The sequence below is a fragment of the Ranitomeya variabilis genome, chromosome 4 (assembly GCF_051348905.1).
Source record: "Ranitomeya variabilis isolate aRanVar5 chromosome 4, aRanVar5.hap1, whole genome shotgun sequence".
Lineage (NCBI taxonomy): Eukaryota > Metazoa > Chordata > Amphibia > Anura > Dendrobatidae > Ranitomeya > Ranitomeya variabilis.
This window is the reverse complement of record NC_135235.1, coordinates 413,539,395-413,559,640: the sequence shown is the minus strand read 5'-3', so window position 1 is coordinate 413,559,640 and position 20,246 is coordinate 413,539,395. Positions and strand designations below refer to the sequence as shown.

At 43.9% G+C, this 20,246-nt stretch overlaps 1 protein-coding gene across 1 annotated transcript in view; it reads left to right on the top strand.

Annotated features, from left to right (window-relative positions):
* LOC143765025 (uncharacterized) overlaps positions 1 to 12,063 on the top strand; it is a 37,345-nt gene extending 25,282 nt beyond the window's left edge. Inside the window, exons 2-7 of the mRNA XM_077251254.1 lie at positions 7,690 to 7,837; positions 7,967 to 8,146; positions 8,221 to 8,344; positions 8,428 to 8,513; positions 8,653 to 8,743; positions 10,260 to 12,063. Coding sequence (XP_077107369.1) covers positions 7,760 to 7,837; positions 7,967 to 8,146; positions 8,221 to 8,344; positions 8,428 to 8,513; positions 8,653 to 8,743; positions 10,260 to 11,767 — 2,067 coding nt within the window. The 5' untranslated portion in view covers positions 7,690 to 7,759 and the 3' untranslated portion in view covers positions 11,768 to 12,063. The remainder of the gene's footprint in view (positions 1 to 7,689; positions 7,838 to 7,966; positions 8,147 to 8,220; positions 8,345 to 8,427; positions 8,514 to 8,652; positions 8,744 to 10,259) is intronic.
* The last annotated feature ends 8,183 nt before the right edge of the window (positions 12,064 to 20,246 follow it).

Here is a 20,246-nt window from a genome sequence, read left to right as displayed (position 1 = left end):
ACACTGGGGCAATGCTGGAGACACTGGGGCAGATTGCTGGAGACACTGGGGCAGATTGCTGGAGACACTGGGGCAGACTGCTGGACACACTGGGGCAATGCTGGAGGACACACTGGGGCAGATTGATGGAGACACTGGGGCAGATTGCTGGAGGACACACTGGGGGCAGTGCTGGAGGACACACTAGGGCAGATTGATGGAGACACTGAGGCAAAGGTCACCGGAGCGTCGCGAGGAGCCGGAAAGGCCTGGTTTGGATTCGGGGGCTGACAGATGGTGAGTATATAACGATTTTTTATTTTTTTTTACTATTTTTAACATTAGATCTTTTTACTATTGATGCTGCTATAGTCAGCCTTCACAAATTTGGAAACAAATGACAAGTCACTCTTGTCATAAAGACCTAATGTACTTAAGGTACCTTCACACGAAACGACGCTGCAGCGATAGCGACAACGATGCCGATCGCTGCAGCGTCGCTGTTTGATCGCTGGAGAGCTGTCACACAGACAGCTCTCCAGCGACCAACGATGCCGAGGTCCCCAGGTAACCAGGGTAAACATCGGGTTACTAAGCGCAGGGCCGCGCTTAGTAACCCGATGTTTACCCTGGTTACCATCGTAAAAGTAAAAAAAAACAAACAGTACATACTCACCATCTGATGTCCGTCAGGTCCCTTGCCGTCTGCTTCTTGCTCTGGCTGAGCGCCGCCGTACAGTGAGAGCAGAGCACAGCGGTGACGTCACCGCTGTGCTGTACTTTCACTTTCACTTTACGGCGCTCAGTCAGTGTGGGAAGCAGATGGCAAGGGACCTGACGGACATCAGATGGTGAGTATGTACTGTTTGTTTTTTTTACATTTTACACTGGTAACCAGGGTAAACATCGGGTTACTAAGCGCGGCCCTGCGCTTAGTAACCCGATGTTTACCCTGGTTACCAGTGTAAAATATCGCTGGTATCGTTGCTTTTGCTGTCAAACACAACGATACACGGCGATCGGACGACCAAATAAAGTTCTGAACTTTATTCAGCGACCAGCGACATCACAGCAGGATCCTGATCGCTGCTGCGTGTCAAACTAAACGATATCGCTAGCCAGGACGCTGCAACGTCACGGATCGCTAGCGATATCGTTACAAAGTTGTTTCGTGTGAAGGTACCTTTAGAGATTATCCTGTGAATTCATAATCCTAGATTTTTCTTTACCTGAAAAAAATAGTGTTAATCGCAATCGTCTAAACAGAGAGAACAGATCATTATCAAGATTAAACCTATTGACATTACTGGAAGGACAAAAAGACAACCCCCCTAGAAAACACCCGTATTTGAACATCCGAAAGAGGCAAGGAAGAGATATTTACCACTAGAGATGGCGTCACCTTCACTTCTTCTTCACCTTGGACCTCGTCACCAGGCCCTGATTTCCTCTTTCTATGTTTTCTGCCACCCCTGTGGTCCTTCCGTTTTTTTCGGGGCATGGCCCCCTGATCCTTGACTAAAAAACAGGAGGCACCAGCATTCATCATACCACTATCATCCGTGGAATCTGACTCGCCACCCGTAAAGCCAAATATGGATTGCGCCGCCATACGTTTTTGAGGTTTCCTTGGCCTCCTGGGATTGCTTCTAGAACGACTCGGTCCTGGCATGCCAGTCATAGCCATGGAATTTCTAAACTGCCAACCATATACACTGCCGTTATTATAATCATCCAAATCCCTGAACCACTTGGATCTTTTAGTGTGCTCAAGTTCAGTTCTATATTATTTTCTTCAATTCTGGAGTCAATAGTGCCCAGCTCCTCTTCCGAGGCAACAGACGTGAGTAAAATCTTTGTCTCACCCTGTTTCAATTTAAGAGCTTCCATTTCTTTCTTTAGAAACTCTATATTCAGCAACATAATGTCAAAGACATATTTATTTCAAATAGCCTCGAATTTTGCACAGAATTGAGTGTTATTCGGCCTCAATCCACAAGGGATCCTTTTAGCCTTAAAGTACTCCACAAGTGTCCCAGCATGCAATTCCAGCGGGATAAGCTTCTTCCTCTCATTTTCCCATCTCATCTTAAGTACATTAATGAAAATCAAAAAGGTTACCTCTTATTTAATGGACACCAAAAGTATACATAGAGCTAGAGAATTAGAATAAAATGATGGCGTCCATTTACTAGTGGGCGGCACGTGTTCTACGCTACTTACATATTTTCTATCTATTATCTCTTTTTATTTGGTTCTCTTGCTGTATATGCAGTGAGCTTATGCTGCTGTCATCTATGTTTATCTAGGCTTATAAATAGGGGTTACTCTGGTATGCCACTATGGCTTAACTAACTTACTGGTACTAGTGTATATTGTGAGTGACCCTTTCAGTTCCATTTTGGATTACAATAGTGATAGCAACACCTTAGATTATGTGTCTTCTATTGAGTCTTGCTAAACCATCTGCTCAGTGATGGTGCCACCCAGTTTTGTTTGACTTACCAATCTAACACCTTTTGTGGCTGCTATTTTTAGATTTTGTATGTTTTTATTCTAATAAAGATTATTATAAAGTTTGTTCGTTACACGCATTTTTTTATATGATCTTAAGTACATTAATGCATGGTTGACTCAAACAGGAATTGTCAGATCCAATGTCCGACATAATTCTTATGGCATCCTCATCAGTATAATAAAAACAGGCAGATACTGGTTCACCAGTATCTCAAGTGGGACTGTTTTTATCTTTTGTCTTTTGGGTTTTGATGGGAATGTATTCATTATTGTGTGTGTATCCTATTGGTACTAAGTTAATTGGTGGTTTGTATTTGTTGTATATAATGGTGGTTAAAATGCTCTGTACTGTGCTTGAAAAAGGTCTTCGGACCGAAACGTCGCCACAGGAGGCAGAATAAAATGTAAGGCTTATTTTTCACCACTGTGTGAGGCGGTAATAAGTTCAGGTCCTATGAGATATTTTTCACACCATAGTTGAAAAGTCAGGGGCGTATCATCCATAGTGAAAGCCAACGCGGCCTGTATAATTGAGAGGGTTCGGGGCGACTCGTCACGGGGCACTCTCCTCCCCATCATCACAATTTCAGCTCTATCCACATTCCCATGACGGTGATACCATTGAATAGAATAGTGAATGAGGGAGTCAAAAGCTCCTGATCCACCATTCAGCCTTTGCCTGTGAGTCTGAGACTCCGTGCACTGTAGGTAAAATGACGTCCCTACACCATACCTGTAGTATGGAGCCTCGGTACTCACAGCGCACAGACCGGAGCAGCGCACCTCTGGAACTGGGTTGGTTGTGCTGTGTATGTGTTTTTGAATTTGAAATATCACGATTTGTGGGCACAGAGGCACTGTAGGGGGGCATCGTACTGTGAGGAAGCCCTCATTCTGAGCTACATGAGCACAAAAGAGAACAATTTCCTGATGAGTCAGATAGGGATAAGTGAGAAATATAGACCTTTGGTCTATCTGGTTGCTGACCAGAATTGATATGGTGTTGTGTGCCAGAAGGGAGACATTAAATAGTATGTTCTGAAAGAAAGCAAAGATATAATGGCAGTGGAAATCCGGATTCCAGGAAGAGCGCATAGCAGAGACAAAGACCAATGCGAGGTCCTTAGCTCAGGCTCAGTCTCCAAACGGGCACACGAGCTAAAGCTGCAGTGCTACAGCATGGAGTGTGTGGCGCTCATTGAATGTACTTTGAGAGCACTAGTACGGAGTCTTACCGATGCACCTCAGCCAGTGAGGTCCTCACAGATCAACTGGGAGCTGAGAGTAGTTCTGAGGGGCGAAGCGACACATCTCAATCCGTATGGTCCCCACAGGGATAATGGGACTTCCCATAATGGTTTGCTGGACTGTTGTAGCTTGTTAAAAAAGTTATGTACTACCACATCTAACTGGAAAGTTCCTGACTCTGCATAATGCAGAAGAAGCATTCATAAAGTGTTGTGCCTGATGTATATACTCGTGTATAAGCCGAGTTCTTCAGCACGTTTTTTTGTGCTGAAAATGTCCCCCTCAGCTTATACATGAGTCACAGTCCCAGAAAGCCAGCGGGGGAGGGGGAGCAGTGGGTCACAGAGGCCGGTGGCTGTGGCTAAAGCCTGTGCCGCTGCTGTAATAGCGCGCAGTGCCAGCTGCAGCCCCCAGCTTCCAGCATTCATCATACTCACCTACCGGTGCCCTTGGTGCCACAGCTCTTCCTGCCAAGCGATTATGTTGCACCCCTCATTAAAGTAATGAATATGTACGCCTCTCCACTCCAATAGGCGTGGCGCGCATATTCATTACCTTAATAAGCGGAGCCACGTGATCGCTCGGCAGGTAGAGCTGCTGGAAGGCGGAACAAGATGCAGTGCCACCAAGGGAGCGCAGGCAGGTATATAGGATTTTTTTTTTTTAACAGGAATCATACATAGGGATAAGGCGCTATGCACACTAGGACAGGGACTGGGAAGTCATGCACACCAGGACAAGGACTGGGGACCCATGCACACCAGGACAGGGACTGGGGTGCCATGCACACCGGGACTGGGGAGCCATGCACACTAGGACAGGGACTGGGGAACCATGCACACCAGGACAGGGACTGGGGAGCCATGCATACAATGACAGGGACTGGGGAGCCATGCATACAATGACAGGGACTGGGGAGCCATGCATACAATGACAGGGACTGGGGAGCCAGTCGTACAATGACAGAGACTGGGGAGCCATGTGTACAATGACATGGACGGGGGAACCATTCATACTTCGATAGGGATAAGGGGACAATGCATACCCGGCTTATACTCTAGTCAATAAGCTTACCCAGCTTACCCAAAAGTAGGTGCCCCGGCTTATACTCGGGTCAGCTTATACTCGAGTATATACGGTACTTCTCATCGTGTTCTTCTGAAGTAAAGAAAAAAGTTTATTTTTGGACTTTGGGCTCCCTGTCTCCCTCATTCATTTCCATACCATCTGGACTGAGAAGAGAATGCCAAGAGTGTGCAAAGCAGTCATCACAGCAAAAGGTGGCTACTTTGAAGAACCTAGAATATAAGACATAATTTCAGTTGTTTCACACTTTTTTGTTAAAGGGCCACTGTCACCCCCTCCAGCCGTTATAAACTAAAAGAGCCACCTTGTGCAGCAGTAATGCTGCAGTCTAACAAGGTGGCTCTTTTAGTTTTTGGTGCAAGTATTCCCAAAATAAAGCTTTTTGAAACTTAGCCAAATTACCTGTCTCTAGCCAGGGAGGCGGGTCCTCCCTGGCTAGAGTGAGTGAGGACCCGCCTCCCTGGCTAGAGACAGGTAATTTGGCTAAGTTTCAAAACGCTTTATTTTGGGAATACTCACACCAAAAACTAAAAGAGCCGCCTTGTTAGAATGCAGCATTACTGCTGCACAAGGTGGCTCTTTTAGTTTATAATGGCTGGAGGGGGTGACAGTGGCCCTTTAAGTATATAATTCCACATGTGTTAATTCATAGTTTTGCCTTCAGTGTGAATGTACAATTTTCATGGTCATGGTCATGGTCATGAAAATACAGAAAAATCTTTAAATGAGAAGGTGTGTCCAAACTCTTGGTCACAAGAGTAGAAATGATAGGAAATCAGGAAGACAACCTCTATAAAAGAGAAGACCTGCAGGGGATGTCTACAGACAATTTCTCTGTTCTCATCCCTTTTGGCTGTTGTTTTGGTCACTTTTGCATTGTGTCATTGACCCCTAGAGGTACTGTAGCATGAGGTGGTGTTTACAGTGCAACCCACATAAGTTGCTCAGGTATTCCAGCTCATCCAGGATGGCACATCAATGGATATTGTTCTGACAGACAAAACTACCTTTCTTGCCACAATTCTCAGAGTATGGATCAGATACCAGGAGACAGGACAGTACATTAGGAGATGTGGAGGGGGCTGTAAGAAGGCAAAAACCCAGCAGCAGAATCGCTATCTCCTCCTTTGTTCAAGTAAGAACAGAAGGAGCAGTGCCAGAGCCCTACAAAATGACCTCCAGTATACCACTAACATCCATGTGTCTGCTTAAACTGTCAAAAAGACTCCATGATGGTGGTATGAGGGCCCGATGTCCGCAAGTGGGTGTCGTACTTACAGACCAACACCGTGCAAGGCGAATTGGCTACTGAAATGTAAGATTGGCAGATTTGACATTGGTGCCCTGTGCTCTTTATGGATGAGAGCAGGTTCACACTGATTACATGTGACAGAGTCTGGAGACACCGTGGAGAACATTCTGCTGCCTGCAAAATCCACAGCATGACCAGTTTGGCAGTGGGTCAGTAATGGTGTAGGAAGGCATTTCTTTGGAGGGCTGCACAGCCCTCCATGTTCTAGCCTGAGGTACCCTGACTTTCATTAGGTATAGGGATGGGATCCTCAGACCCATTATAAGATCATATGCATGTGCAGTGAGCCCTGAGTTCCTTATGATGCATGACATTGTTAGGCCCCATGTGGCTGAAGTGTGTCAGCAGTTCCTGCATAATGAAGGCATTGATGCTACGGACTGGCCTGCCCATTCTCTAGACCTTAATCCAATCGAGCACATCTCAAACCTCATGTTCCGTTCCGTTCCATCCACCAATGCCACGTTGCACCACAGACTGTCTAGGAGTTGATGGATGCTTTAATCCAGGTCTGGGAGGAGATCCCTCAGGAGAAGATCTGCCACCTCATCAGGAGCATGCCCAGGTATTGTAGAGAGGTCATAAAGGCATGTGTAGGCCGCACATACTACTGAGCATCATTTCCTTGTCTTGAGGAATTTCCACTGAAGTTGCATCAACCTGTAATTTGATTTTCTACATTGATTTTGAGTATCATTCCAAATCCAGAACTCAATGGGATATTAATTTTGATTTAAATTGATAATTTTTATGTTTTAGTGTTCTCAACACATTACACTATGCAATGAATAAGATTTGTAACTGGAATATTTCATTCATTGATATCTAGGATGTCGTATTCCAGTGGTCCCTTATTTTTTTGAGGAGTGTATACTAGATATAAAGAAGAAAACTAAATACTATAAAATAATAAATCTCATATGTTTCACCTTATTATCTCCAGTAGCCAATTACCCCTTAGACACCAGTCCAGAGCCTCTCACGTAGCCAAATCAGATCTCATACTTTGCACTGAGAAGGGCCAATAGCCCGAAACACCGTGTCTGCAAATTGAGATTCTGATTTGACATTTATCCTAAGTCATATTGCAAGAATCATTAAAGGGTTAATTGTGACTTGAAAGATCGCTACTTCCAAAAGGTGGCGCTATATAGAGTTCAAGTCCTTTTTGTCTCTGAAGAGGCAATTTGCATATAAAATTTCCCAGAGGAGCATTGCACGGCGAATAAGCTTCCTTACCTTGACAAGCCAGAGCTGGTATGTCACTCTCCACAAGGAGAAGCCTTACCCCTTAGACCACACTCCAGAGCCTCTCACCTAGCCAAATCAGATCTCATAATTTGCACTGACGAGGGTCAATAACCCAAAACACTGTGTCTGCAAATTAAGATTCTGATTTGGCTTTTATTCTAAGTCATATTGCAAGACTCCTTAAAGGGTTGATTATAACTTGTAGGATCGCTACTTCCAACAGGAAGAGGCAATTTGCATGTATTATTACACAGAATTTTTATGATGTTCCATCGGATCATCTTCTTCTCATTCAGCTCTACAATATTGGATCCTCTCAGTGAAGATATTCTATATAAGAGAATTTTCCTGATTTACCCATCAAAGATGGATATGGACAGAGACAAGATGGCGGAGAAGATATTACACCTCACCCTAGAGATCATCTTCCAACTTACTGGAGAGGTGAGAGCTTCTGATGTCGTCACATTACATCATCCTTATCTTTGGGAATAACATTTGGACAAAACTGGAGAGGTGAGGACTCTAAAAATGTCTGTAGTGAGATTTATTAATGAGTCTCTCCATAATCAGGAATACATAATAGTGAAGAAGACCTCTAGCGAGCGCTGTCAGGACCCTGTATCTGAGGGATGGGGAAGACCCCTGAGCCCAGTCACAGGGCCTCCACCTCACCCCCTGATACCTGAGGACATCAATGACCAGAAGACCCTCGAACTCATCTTCAAGATGATTGAGCTGCTAACTGGAGAGGTGACACTGCTGGGACATTATGGAGTAATGCTATGAAGTGATCTGGGGCATGATGATATCATTGTATCTGTCAGGTTCCTATAAGGTATCAGGATATCGCAGTCTATTTCTCTATGGAGGAGTGGGAGTATTTAGCAGGACACAAAGATCTGTACAAGGACGTCATGATGGAGATTCCCCAGCCCCTCACATCACCAGGTAATTGACCGTACTAAATACACATTGACTATAATTATCTGTATGTAAAGAATGAATTTAGTTCCTGTATTTGTTTCCTCCAGATCTATGCAGTAAGAGGACAACACCAGAGAGATGTCCCCATCCTCTTCCACAGGATTATAAACGAGAAGATTCCAATGTTTCTCAGGTAGATGGAGAGAAGGTGTCATGAGATCTCCACTATGATGTTTAGACGGGTGTGAAGGTCTTGTGTTCAGTCTTGTTTTATCCACCAATAGAGATGTGACTTTTCTGTCTGACTGTGACTTTAACAATATTTGTTTCAGGGTGAAGATCTGACCCATATTATTACTACAGAGACAAATATGAGGGGTGATGAACAGTGTAAAGAGGAGATTCCTACATATGATTACCCAGGTGAGTAGTAACCACTTAATGCAGAGAAGTCACAGATTCATCTCAGTCAACGGCTGTTGCTGCATTATCAATTGTGTAGTCTGGCCATATCACAATCATGTGATCACCATTTTGCCTTTAGATCACAACATTCTCCTCCACCCAAAACTGTTCAAATAACTTTAGGTAAGCCCTTTTCTATAGAACTTACAACCTGGAAGATCCACCTACCCCCTGGGATTAAAAGATGCTGATCCTCACCTGTCCAGATATCTAAACTACAAAGCCAAATGACAGTGTACGTAGAATGTGCTGACAATTAGAAAATCACTTGAAGAAATATATTATGATGGGCCTCTAAGAGAAAGCGGAGGGTAATGATGCTGTTGGCTTGCTAGATCCCTGATATCTTATTGGATGAATCTACCTTCTCTCCGTTCTTTGCTGCTGAATGTGCTCATATGGTCCCTTCAAGACCAGGTCCAGTCTTTCTTACCAAACTTCACTTTTATGAGCAACAAAATTAACTGTGCAGTAAGGCCAAGTGTGAATTTCTGTATAAAAACAACAGAGTTTCCCTTTATCCTGACTTTTGAATTTCATTTCAACTAACGTTAAGGAGGATTGTGATAGACTACACAAAAAACACTACACATGTGCCATGATATATGCCTAAGCTGTGCGTTACTGATGGCTATAATATTCATTTATTCATGCCTGCGGATGTGTTGGCATGGCTCGAGTCCTGGTTTCATTGAATCACTCCACATCATAAATTCCATTATGTTTTCAATCCTGTGGAATTCAGATTACTGCACAATATCTCCTGAAATGGGGAGCACTAATACTTTCTCTACTCTTCTGCTCAGGACTCATAGTGGCTTCAATGGTCCACCATAAAATAGTACAACTACGGTTTACTGTTGGAGCTCTACCCTCATACATACGTTGTTTTTGGGATGTAACATATTTTTCTATTCCATGTCTTTTTTGCAGGTTTATTCTGTATGATAGTTTGATTGTGGTGGGATTGACCTGCCTGACTTATGTGAGTGTGGACCTTACCAATTATTTTCCAACTTCTCTTAAATCCGGCAATCCCCTATATATGGTGGTACACTACTGTCTGGGTACATCGCAGGATTAAGAAGGGAAGGAGCAACATTTAGCTATTTGAATGCAGATTTTGCTGGAATATTTTGCCAACACAATGTAGTGGGTGCTGTGTTTTCCATTGACGGGTGATGGACCTGAGCGGATGAGTAGAGCTTTTTATTGGTATTTTTTTTGGCCTCATACATTGGTTGCTGCTTCTTCCATTTTTAGGAGGCAGAATGAAAAAACAGTTGAACACCGCACTATACTGGTTCATTTTATGAGGTTTTCTATTATACTGTGAACTTTTATTGTCTTGGTGAATAATTAAATATTTTTACATAACTTATAATTTTTACGGACAGCTTAAGTAGAAATGTTGAAAAATATAAAATTGAAGGATGTTTTATTAAAAAATAATAACTCATTTTATTCTTTGCAGATGACTTTACCAGATTAGAGGGACAGCTGACACCTTCAATTTTTAAATCAGATGATCTTGAGATCCCACAGGATGCAATTGAAGTGAATGCCATTACTTCAGATATAACATCATCCATTCACAGCAAAGTTCTATCATCTGATCCTTTGAAACAGGTCCTGTCTTCTGATTTATTACCAGCTACTAAAGAAAATCAAAGTCATAAAATAAGCATTAAAAAACTAACTGCTCCAGAAGCAAAGAAGCCATTTTCACGTTCAGAATGTGGAAATGGTTTTCCCCTCGAAAAGTCTGTTCTTAAACATCAAACAATTCACACAGCAAAGAATAGATTTTCTTGTTCCAAGTGTGGAAAAGTTTTTAACCAGAAATCAGATCTTATTAGTCACCAGAGAACTCACACAGTGGAGAAGCCATTTTTATGTTCAGAATGTGGGAAATGTTTTTACTGGAAATCGCGTCTTGCTATCCACCAGAGAATTCACACAGGAGAGAAGCCATTTTTATGTTCAGAATGTGGAAAATGTTTTTACTGGAAATCGCGTCTTGATAGCCACCAGAGAGTTCACACAGGGGAGAAGCCTTTTCCATGTTCAGAATGTGGGAAATGTTTTCAAGATAAATCAACTCTTTTTACTCATCAAAGAACTCATACAGGGGAGAAGCCTTTTTTATGTTCAGAATGTGGTAAATGTTTTATCCATAAATCAGCTCTTTTTAAGCACCAGAGAGTTCACACAGGGGAGAAGCCATTTTCATGTTCAGAATGTGGGAAATGTTTTCGAGTTAAATCAACTCTTTTTACTCATCAAAGAACTCATACAGGGGAGAAGCCTTTTTTATGTTCAGAATGTGGGAAATGTTTTACCTATAAATCAGCTCTTTTTAAGCACCAGGGAGTTCACACAGGGGAGAAGCCTTTTTCATGTTTAGAATGTGGGAAATGTTTTAACAGGAAAGGGCATCTTGATAGCCACCAGAGAACACACACAGGGGAGAAGCCTTTTTCATGTTCAGAATGTGGGAAATGTTTTTCAGAAAAATCAAAGTTTATCAAACATCAGATAACTCATACAGGGGAGGGGGAGAAGCTATTTTCATGTTCAGAATGTGGGAAATGTTTTCACCATAATTCAGCTCTTTATAAGCACCAAAGAGTTCACACAGGGGAGAAGCCTTTTTCATGTTCAGAATGTGGGAAATGTTTTAAAAGGAAAGCGCATCTTGATAGCCACCATAGAACACACACAGGGGAGAAGCCTTTTTCATGTTCAGAATGTGGGAAATGTTTTGTTGAGAAATCAAATCTTAATAAACATAAGAGAACTCACACAGGGGAGAAGCCTTTTTCATGTTCAGAATGTGGGAAGTGTTTTAACCATAAATCGTCTCTTAATAACCACCAAAGAATTCACACAGGGAAGAAGCCTTTTTCATGTTCAGAATGTGGGAAATGTTTTAAACGCAAAGCGGACCTTGATAAGCACAAGAGAAGCCACACAGTGTAGAAGCCTTTTTACTGTTCAGAATGTGAGAAACGTTTTGTGAAGAAATCTTCTCTTCTTAGTCACCAAAGAATTCACACAGGGGAGAAGGCTTTTTCATATTCTTATTGTGGGAAATGTTTTACACGGAAATCAACTTTTAATAAACTTCACACAGAGGGGAAGCTTTTTTCATGTTCAGAATGTTGGAAATATTTTAACCAAAAATTGTATTTTCTTAAAGGGATTATTCACTACTAGGATAACCCTTTGTCATTCCTCATGTTTGGCCTTTTTAAAATAAAAACACTCATTCTTGCGTTCCGTTATGGCTCTTTTCCAGCGGTGTCGGGACTCGCATTCCATGTCACAGCTTACTGACCAGGTACAGAGATTACAGGATGATGTCATATAAGGTGTGGGCCATCATAATGCTCATAAACAAACACTTAATGACAATGCACCTAGACTGGATAAGGAGCCTGCCAATCATATGAGCTCCTGAAATTAATCTTGTCTTCCCTGATGAGAGAGACAGTTTGCAGATGATTACCGTATATACTCGAGTATAAGCCGACCTGATTATAAGCCGAGACCCCTAATTTTGCCACAAAAAACTGGGAAAACTTAATGACTCGAGTATAAGCCTAGGGTGGGAAATGCAGCAGCTACTGGTAAATTTCAAAATAAAAATAGATACCAATAAAAGTAAAATTAATTGAGACATCAGTAGGTTAAGTGTTTTTGCCCCTTAGAAACATTTGCCCCATGCTGCATAAAGGTTGATTATGGCCCCATAGGGTGCTCCATAGAAACATATGCCCCATAGAATGCTGCACAAAGGTTGATTATGGCCCCATAAGATGCTCCATAGAAACATTTACCCCCATATAATGCTGCACAAAGGTTGATTATGGCCCCATAAGATGCTCCATAGAAACCTTTACTCCATACAATGCTGCATAAAGGTTGATTATGGCCCCATAAGATGCTCCATAGAAAATGTGCCCCATGTAATGCTGCATAAAGGTTGATTATGGCCCCATAAGATGCATAATAGAATATTATGCCCCATATGCTGCTGCTGCGATTGAAAAAAAAAAAATTACATACTCACCTCTTGTCCTGAGCAGGCAGGGACACCGGCACTTGCGATATTCACCTGTCCCCGTTCCACCGCCACGTGCCGCTCTGTCTTCTGGGTCTCTGCAGTGACTGTTCAGGCAGACTAAAGACGTCATCGCGCCCTCTGACCTGAACGTCTCAGCCAGAGCACGCGGAAGACACAGCGCGGCGGTGGAACAGGGACAGGTGAATATCACATGGCTCACTCTCCCCCTTAACACTCACCCTTCTTGCGTGGTTTACACGTCCCTGGTTCTCCGATGGTCTCTGGACGCCGGCAGCTTGTTCCTATATTCAGCAGTCACTGGTACCGCTCATTAAAGTAATGAATATGCGCTCCACCCCTATGGGAGTGGAGTCACGTCCATATTCATTACTTTAATGAGCAGTACCACGTGACCGCTGAACACAGGATGAGCTGCCGGCGCCTGGAGACCATCGGAGAACCAGGGACGTGCAGAGACCGTGCCGGGAGAAGGTGAGTATGATGTGACAGCTGCTGCCCCCTTTCCCCCCACCAACCCCCTGGGACAATGACTCGAGTATAAACCGAGAGGTGCACTTTCAGCCTAAAAAAATTGGCTGAAAAATCTCGGCTTATACTCGAGTATATACGTTGCTTATTTCTTTAAGAATGTAATTAGATATAGCTAAATAGAGTTTTAGTTGCCATTCTCCCACTATAGAGAATGTCTCTGTTCACACCTTAGAACGGTATATAAGTTAAAGTCATATTATTTTAGTGTAATATCCGGCTGTATTACTTTACTCGCTATATATTCCGTGATTTCCCTTCATAGGAACCTAAAGACTGAAAGTTTGACAACCCTCAGATAGGGACTTGCATTGGAATCTGCTTGTTTTGCATGCTGATCGGTAGACATTACTATGTAACATCTATACTTCCTCCCTTAATCTTTCTGTCTTTTTTCCTTTCCCTCTTTGTTTTCTATATAATATGGCACAACTCAAAACTAGAGATGAGCAAATATTTCAGTGTTCAGTTCAGATTATGATCACCGAATTTGCAATATACGCCGATTAAATTATCAAATATTTGCAGAATACAGTGGGGCAAAAAAAGTATTTAGTCAGTCAGCAATAGTGCAAGTTCCACCACTTAAAAAGATGAGAGGCGTCTGTAATTTACATCATAGGTAGACCTCAACTATAGGAGACAAACTGAGAAAAAAAAATACAGAAAATCACATTGTCTGTTTTTTTATCATTTTATTTGCATTTTATGGTGGAAAATAAGTATTTGGTCAGAAACAAACAATCAAGATTTCTGGCTCTCACAGACCTGTAACTTCTTCTTTAAGAGTCTCCTCTTTCCTCCACTCATTACCTGTAGTAATGGCACCTGTTTAAACTTGTTATCAGTATAAAAAGACACCTGTGCACACCCTCAAACAGTCTGACTCCAAACTCCACTATGGTGAAGACCAAAGAGCTGTCAAAGGACACCAGAAACAAAATTGTAGCCCTGCACCAGGCTGGGAAGACTGAATCTGCAATAGCCAACCAGCTTGGAGTGAAGAAATCAACAGTGGGAGCAATAATTAGAAAATGGAAGACATACAAGACCACTGATAATCTCCCTCGATCTGGGGCTCTACGCAAAATCCCACCCCGTGGGGTCAGAATGATCACAAGAACGGTGAGCAAAAATCCCAGAACCACGCGGGGGGACCTAGTGAATGAACTGCAGAGAGCTGGGACCAATGTAACAAGGCCTACCATAAGTAACACACTACGCCACCATGGACTCAGATCCTGCAGTGCCAGACGTGTCCCACTGCTTAAGCCAGTACATGTCCTGGCCCGTCTGAAGTTTGCTAGAGAGCATTTGGATGATCCAGAGGAGTTTTGGGAGAATGTCCTATGGTCTGATGAAACCAAACTGGAACGGTTTGGTAGAAACACAACTTGTCGTGTTTGGAGGAAAAAGAATACTGAGTTGCATCCATCAAACACCATACCTACTGTAAAGCATGGTGGTGGAAACATCATGCTTTGGGGCTGTTTCTCTGCAAAGGGGCCAGGACGACTGATCCGGGTACATGAAAGAATGAATGGGGCCATGTATCGTGAGATTTTGAGTGCAAACCTCCTTCCATCAGCAAGGGCATTGAAGATGAAACGTGGCTGGGTCTTTCAACATGACAATGATCCAAAGCACACCGCCAGGGCAACGAAGGAGTGGCTTCGTAAGAAGCATTTCAAGGTCCTGGAGTGGCCTAGCCAGTCTCCAGATCTCAACCCTATAGAAAACCTTTGGAGGGAGTTGAAAGTCCGTGTTGCCTAGCGAAAAACCCAAAACATCACTGCTCTAGAGGAGATCTGCATGGAGGAATGGGCCAACATACCAACAACAGTGTGTGGCAACCTTGTGAAGACTTACAGAAAACGTTTGACCTCTGTCATTGCCAACAAAGGGTATATTACAAAGTATTGAGATGAAATTTTGTTTCTAAAATGCAAATAAAATGATAAAAAAACAGACAATGTGATTTTCTGTATTTTTTTTTCTCAGTTTGTCTCCCATAGTTGAGGTCTACCTATGATGTAAATTACAGACGCCTCTCATCTTTTTAAGTGGTGGAACTTGCACTATTGCTGACTGACTAAATACTTTTTTGCCCTACTGTATAACCGAACGCCATTCATCTCAATGGGAGGCAAAAACAAACGCATGCACAACACCTTATAAAGGCCCCAAATGCTGCCAAAACACATCAAATGAGGGTCAGACATCAGGAAAGTAGCCTCAATTCACCCACAGTACACGTTGTAGCATGGCACTGTAGCAATCAGCCAGGCATGAGGTATCGGGGTCTGAGACAGCATTTACAGCTTTCAATTGAACGTCAGAGTAAGACAAGGTGGCTGAGGGATCGGTGTAGGCCCCCTGTGCTGGGAGCACTGATACCACATGCAACAGCTCAACCTGCTTTCATACTCTGCCATACTCAGGTGGCACAAATGTCATAGAAATTTTGTAGACTACTATTGTCAGAAAAATCTAAGGACTAAGGATAGAAACACGGGTAGTTGACTCCAAGGAAGTGGAGGCCTGACAGTCTTGGAGGCCTACTGCTACAGGCAACAAGCATCAAGGAGACCCAACCAGGAGTCTACACATTTACAAAAATTAGTGGCAGACTCCAACAAAGTGGCATCAATTGCAATAGAGTAGAACTAGTATAGCGGGGACCGACACCTCTTCTACTACAGCCAACCCAGCAGATGGGAGACTGTAAAAGGCAAGATGGTGGAATCACTGTTCCGTATCCCTCTGAAAGCCTGGAAGGGGCGTAACTAGGTGGCCTACCATATCCCTACTTGCACAATTGGCAGCAGGCGAAAACTGCGACCCAAGGAGGGACAAAGAGGCGGTACCAGGTGCTACTCCATGGCTAACCTACAGAAGGTGGCAACTTCTGTAGGTTAGCTGCTACGACCCGAAGGAGGGATGAAAATGCAGGCAGGCACTGTAGGGAATCTGGAACCACGGGTGCAGATGGGACCGGCTGAGGAACAGAAAAGCATTGGCAGGTGCAGGCTGGACCAGGTGTGAGACAGATGGGCATGGCAGGTGCGATCCGGACTGGCTGATGGACACAAGAGCACAGACAGGTACGAGCACACAGGCACAGAAAGGTAAGAACAGATGGGTACAGGGTAGAAAAGGTGACAGGCGGATTTGGGGAACCTGATAACTAGAAAGCATGCAAGACAAACTAACAATGTAGCTCAGGCACTTCCATATTGGAGGAGAGGCCTTAAATAGATGGTGTCGCCCAGCTATAGGCTAGGAATACCTTAGGTTGACGTGGGCGGTCCCTTTATGAGGGAGGGTGTTATGATCTGGTGACCTTGGAGCCGTATGGACTTTCTCTGGAGTAGGTGGAACCTATACTGACCGCAATCCCTAAACTGACACCGCAACTAGAAGTAGCCGTGGGGTGTACCTAACACGTCCTAGACACCTCGACACAGCCGGATGACTAAATACCCTTATAGATGGAAAATGGAATTCTATCTTGCCTCAGAGCAGAACCCCAAAGGATAGGCAGCCCCCACAAATATTGACTGTGAGTATAAGAGGAAGGACACACACAGGCAGAAAACAGGATTTAGCAAAAGAGGCCACTCTAGCTAAATAGAAAAGAATAGGACAGAATACTAAGCGGTCAGTATTAAAATCCTAAAAATATCCACAGCAGATAATACAAAAATTCCACCATCTAACTAAAGACATGGAGTGTATATCTGCATCTCCTGAGAATCCAACTTGACTGAATAAATCCAAACACAGTCAAAGCTGAACTAAGAAAAACAATGAATAGCACTGAATTGTAAAGCACACTGCATGTGTGCTGCAGAAACAAAACCAGACACTTATCTTTGCTGATTTTGGCAGCAGGGCAGAAGGAACCAGACAGAGATGCAAAACCTCCAAGAACAATGGACAACTGGCAATGACTAATGAATCCTGCAAACCTAAATAGCCCAGTCAGAGCTGCAATCATCAGAGACACCTGCCCAGGATTGCAACCCAGGGACAACTGCATTACCACCAACAACCACCGGAGGGAACCCAAGAGCAGAATTCACAACAGGAGGGAACACATGCTTGAGCACTCTAAGCATAGTTTCCAGTCCTACAGCTGAACCTTGGTGGACACCGACATGTAGGGGGCAAGATGAGGTGGTTTGTGAGTGGGAGACACTGAATGTCCTCTCTGTTAGGTATGAGGAGATCCAACAAAGGGCCAAGTCTATAATGTCAACAGATCAGAACGTCTGTAGTAAGAGGAACTGTTCCACTGTGTCAAAGACAGATGCCAGGTCCAGGAGAAGAAGGAGGACAAACTCGTCGCTTTCATTTGGCGGTTAGTAGGTGGTTGGTGACTTTCGTGAGGGCAGTTTCAGTGGAATGGTGCTTTCTGATGCCAAATTGTAAGCGGTCAAAATGGGAGCAAAAGAAGAGGTGGGAGGACAATTCAAAATGGATATGTTGTTCCTGTAGTTTGAAGGCAAAGGGGAGAAATGATAGGGGGCGATAGACACAGAGGATGGGTCAAGGGTAGGCTTTTTGAGGATGGGTGTGATCAAGGTATGTTTAAATCAGGATGGAAGACACCAGTTGTTAGTGACAGGTTGAAGATGTGGGTTAGGCTTGTGATGAAGACTGGTAAAGTTTGGAATGAGGTAAGACGTTAGTGTGCCAAGTTCACAGGTGAAATAACTTGTAGGAGAGAAGCGCAAATAGTGTCTTATCTCACAATTTATAGAGGATTTACCTGTAAAATTACCTGCTCACCTGATGTAGAATATTCACAAGCATATATTGCCAGCTGCCGCAGATCCACCGGTCGGCATGCGACCGTAGTTAAATTGCTGAAAAAGAGGATTTGTTGGTTATGATCAGTGCTGCCAGCACATCCAAAACCAGACCAATTGTATAGTTGAACAGTGGTTCAGCTATACAATTGGTCTGGTTTTGGATGTGCTTGCAGCACGGGTCATAACCCACAAATCCTCCTTTTCAGCGAAGTTCACAGGTGGTGAGGCAACTGAGATGAGAGGGGGGGAGCTGATGGACGCAGGATAGAATTGAAAGTAAGGTTGAGCGACTTTTACTTTTTGGGGGTCGAGTCGGGTTTTGCGAAACCCGACTTTGTCAAAAGTCGAGTCGAGTGAAATCGGCCGATCTTCTTGAAAAGTCGGGGTCGTTGATCGGCCGAAACACGAAACCCAATGCAAGTCAATGGGGAAGCATAGTCGGCAGTGAGTGGAGGCCAGGAAAACACCTACAGTGCACATTTTAATGCCAAAAACATCAATTCTTGTTACCTAAGCTTGTCAATCTTAATTTACCTTATAATAATAGGTAGCCATTGAAAATTTGGGGGTCATCTGCCTAAAGTTGTGAGAGTTAGGGCTGGTTCAAGTTTTTAGTGGGCCCAGGAAACGTGGACTACGTCACGGCGGTGGAGCAGTTAGAGGTAAGTATTGCAACGTTGCAAGTGCTGTGATCCTGAGCAAGCAGGGGGTCCCACTCGTTCGCATTGGCACTGGCACTGGCACAGGGCCCCTCACAGTACGGCGGTGTGTTTGCACGGCGGGGGCGCCTCCCACCGGCAGCGACACTTTTGCGTACTATGAGGGGCCCTGTGCCAGTGACGTCGCCAACGAGTGGGCCCCCCCACCTGATGAAGGAACCTGCACTTTCACCTGCACCTTCCTCTTTGTCCCCATGTAAGGTGGTATAGTATGCGGGAAGAGGAACCAGACTTTCAGCAGGGTCAGATTCAGGCTGTGTAGAGTGCAAGGGGAATGTAGTGGTCTGGGTCAATGTACCAGCGGGCTCATCTAGCAGTGGCTGGGTGTTGTGAATTCTGCTCTTGGGCTCCCTCCGGTGGTTATAAGTGGTAGCGCTGCTGTCTTCGATCACAGCATTTCATCAGGTGTGTGTTGTGAATTCCGTTCTTGGGCTCCCTTCGATGGTTGTGAATGGCACTTTTGTGAATTCTGCCCTTGGGCTCCCTCTGGTGGTTTCAAGTGGAACTGCTGCTCCTTGGGTTTAGCATTAGCAGCTGCTTTCACTCATCGTTTCTCCTGGTTCTGCTATTTAACCTGGCTGTGGTCTTCAGTCAGTGCCAGCTGTCAATGTTTCTGGGTTGGATTCAGATCTTTCCTTGGATTTCTCTTATGCCGGTCCATTTCAGCAAAAGATAAGTTCTTACTTGTTCTTTTGGTTGTCCATTTGCTGTGGACTTAATCGCTCAGCTCATGTTATGTCTTTTTCTTGTCCAGCTTGTCAGGATGATATATTCAGTCTAGCTGGAAGCTCTGGGGAAGCAGATTTGCCCTCCACACCGTGAGTTGGTGTGGAGATTATTTTTGTAAACTCTGCGTGGACTTTTAGTTTTTAATACTGACCGCACAGTGTCCTTTCCTGTTCTGTCTATCTAGATTAGTAGTGGCCTCCTTTGCTAAAATCTGTTTTCATTTCTGTGTATGTCATTTCCCTCTCCACTCACAGTCAATATTTGTGGGGGGGCTATCTTTCCCTTTGGGGGTTTTCTCTGATGCAAGATAGCTTTCTGTTTCCATCTTTAGGGGTAGTTAGTTCTCAGGCTGTGACGAGGTGTCTAGGGAGTGACAGGAACATCCCACGGCTACTTCTAGTGTTGGTGTTAGGATTAGGAACTGCAGCCAGTACAGATACCACCTCCTCAGTGCTCGTCCCATGTTGCTCCTTAACCACCAGGTCATAACAGTACAGCTGGCCCGCAATGTGTTGAATGCATCTCAAAAGAAGGGAAAAAAAGTTCTGAGCCATTTTTTTTCTTTGCAGTCTGTTTTG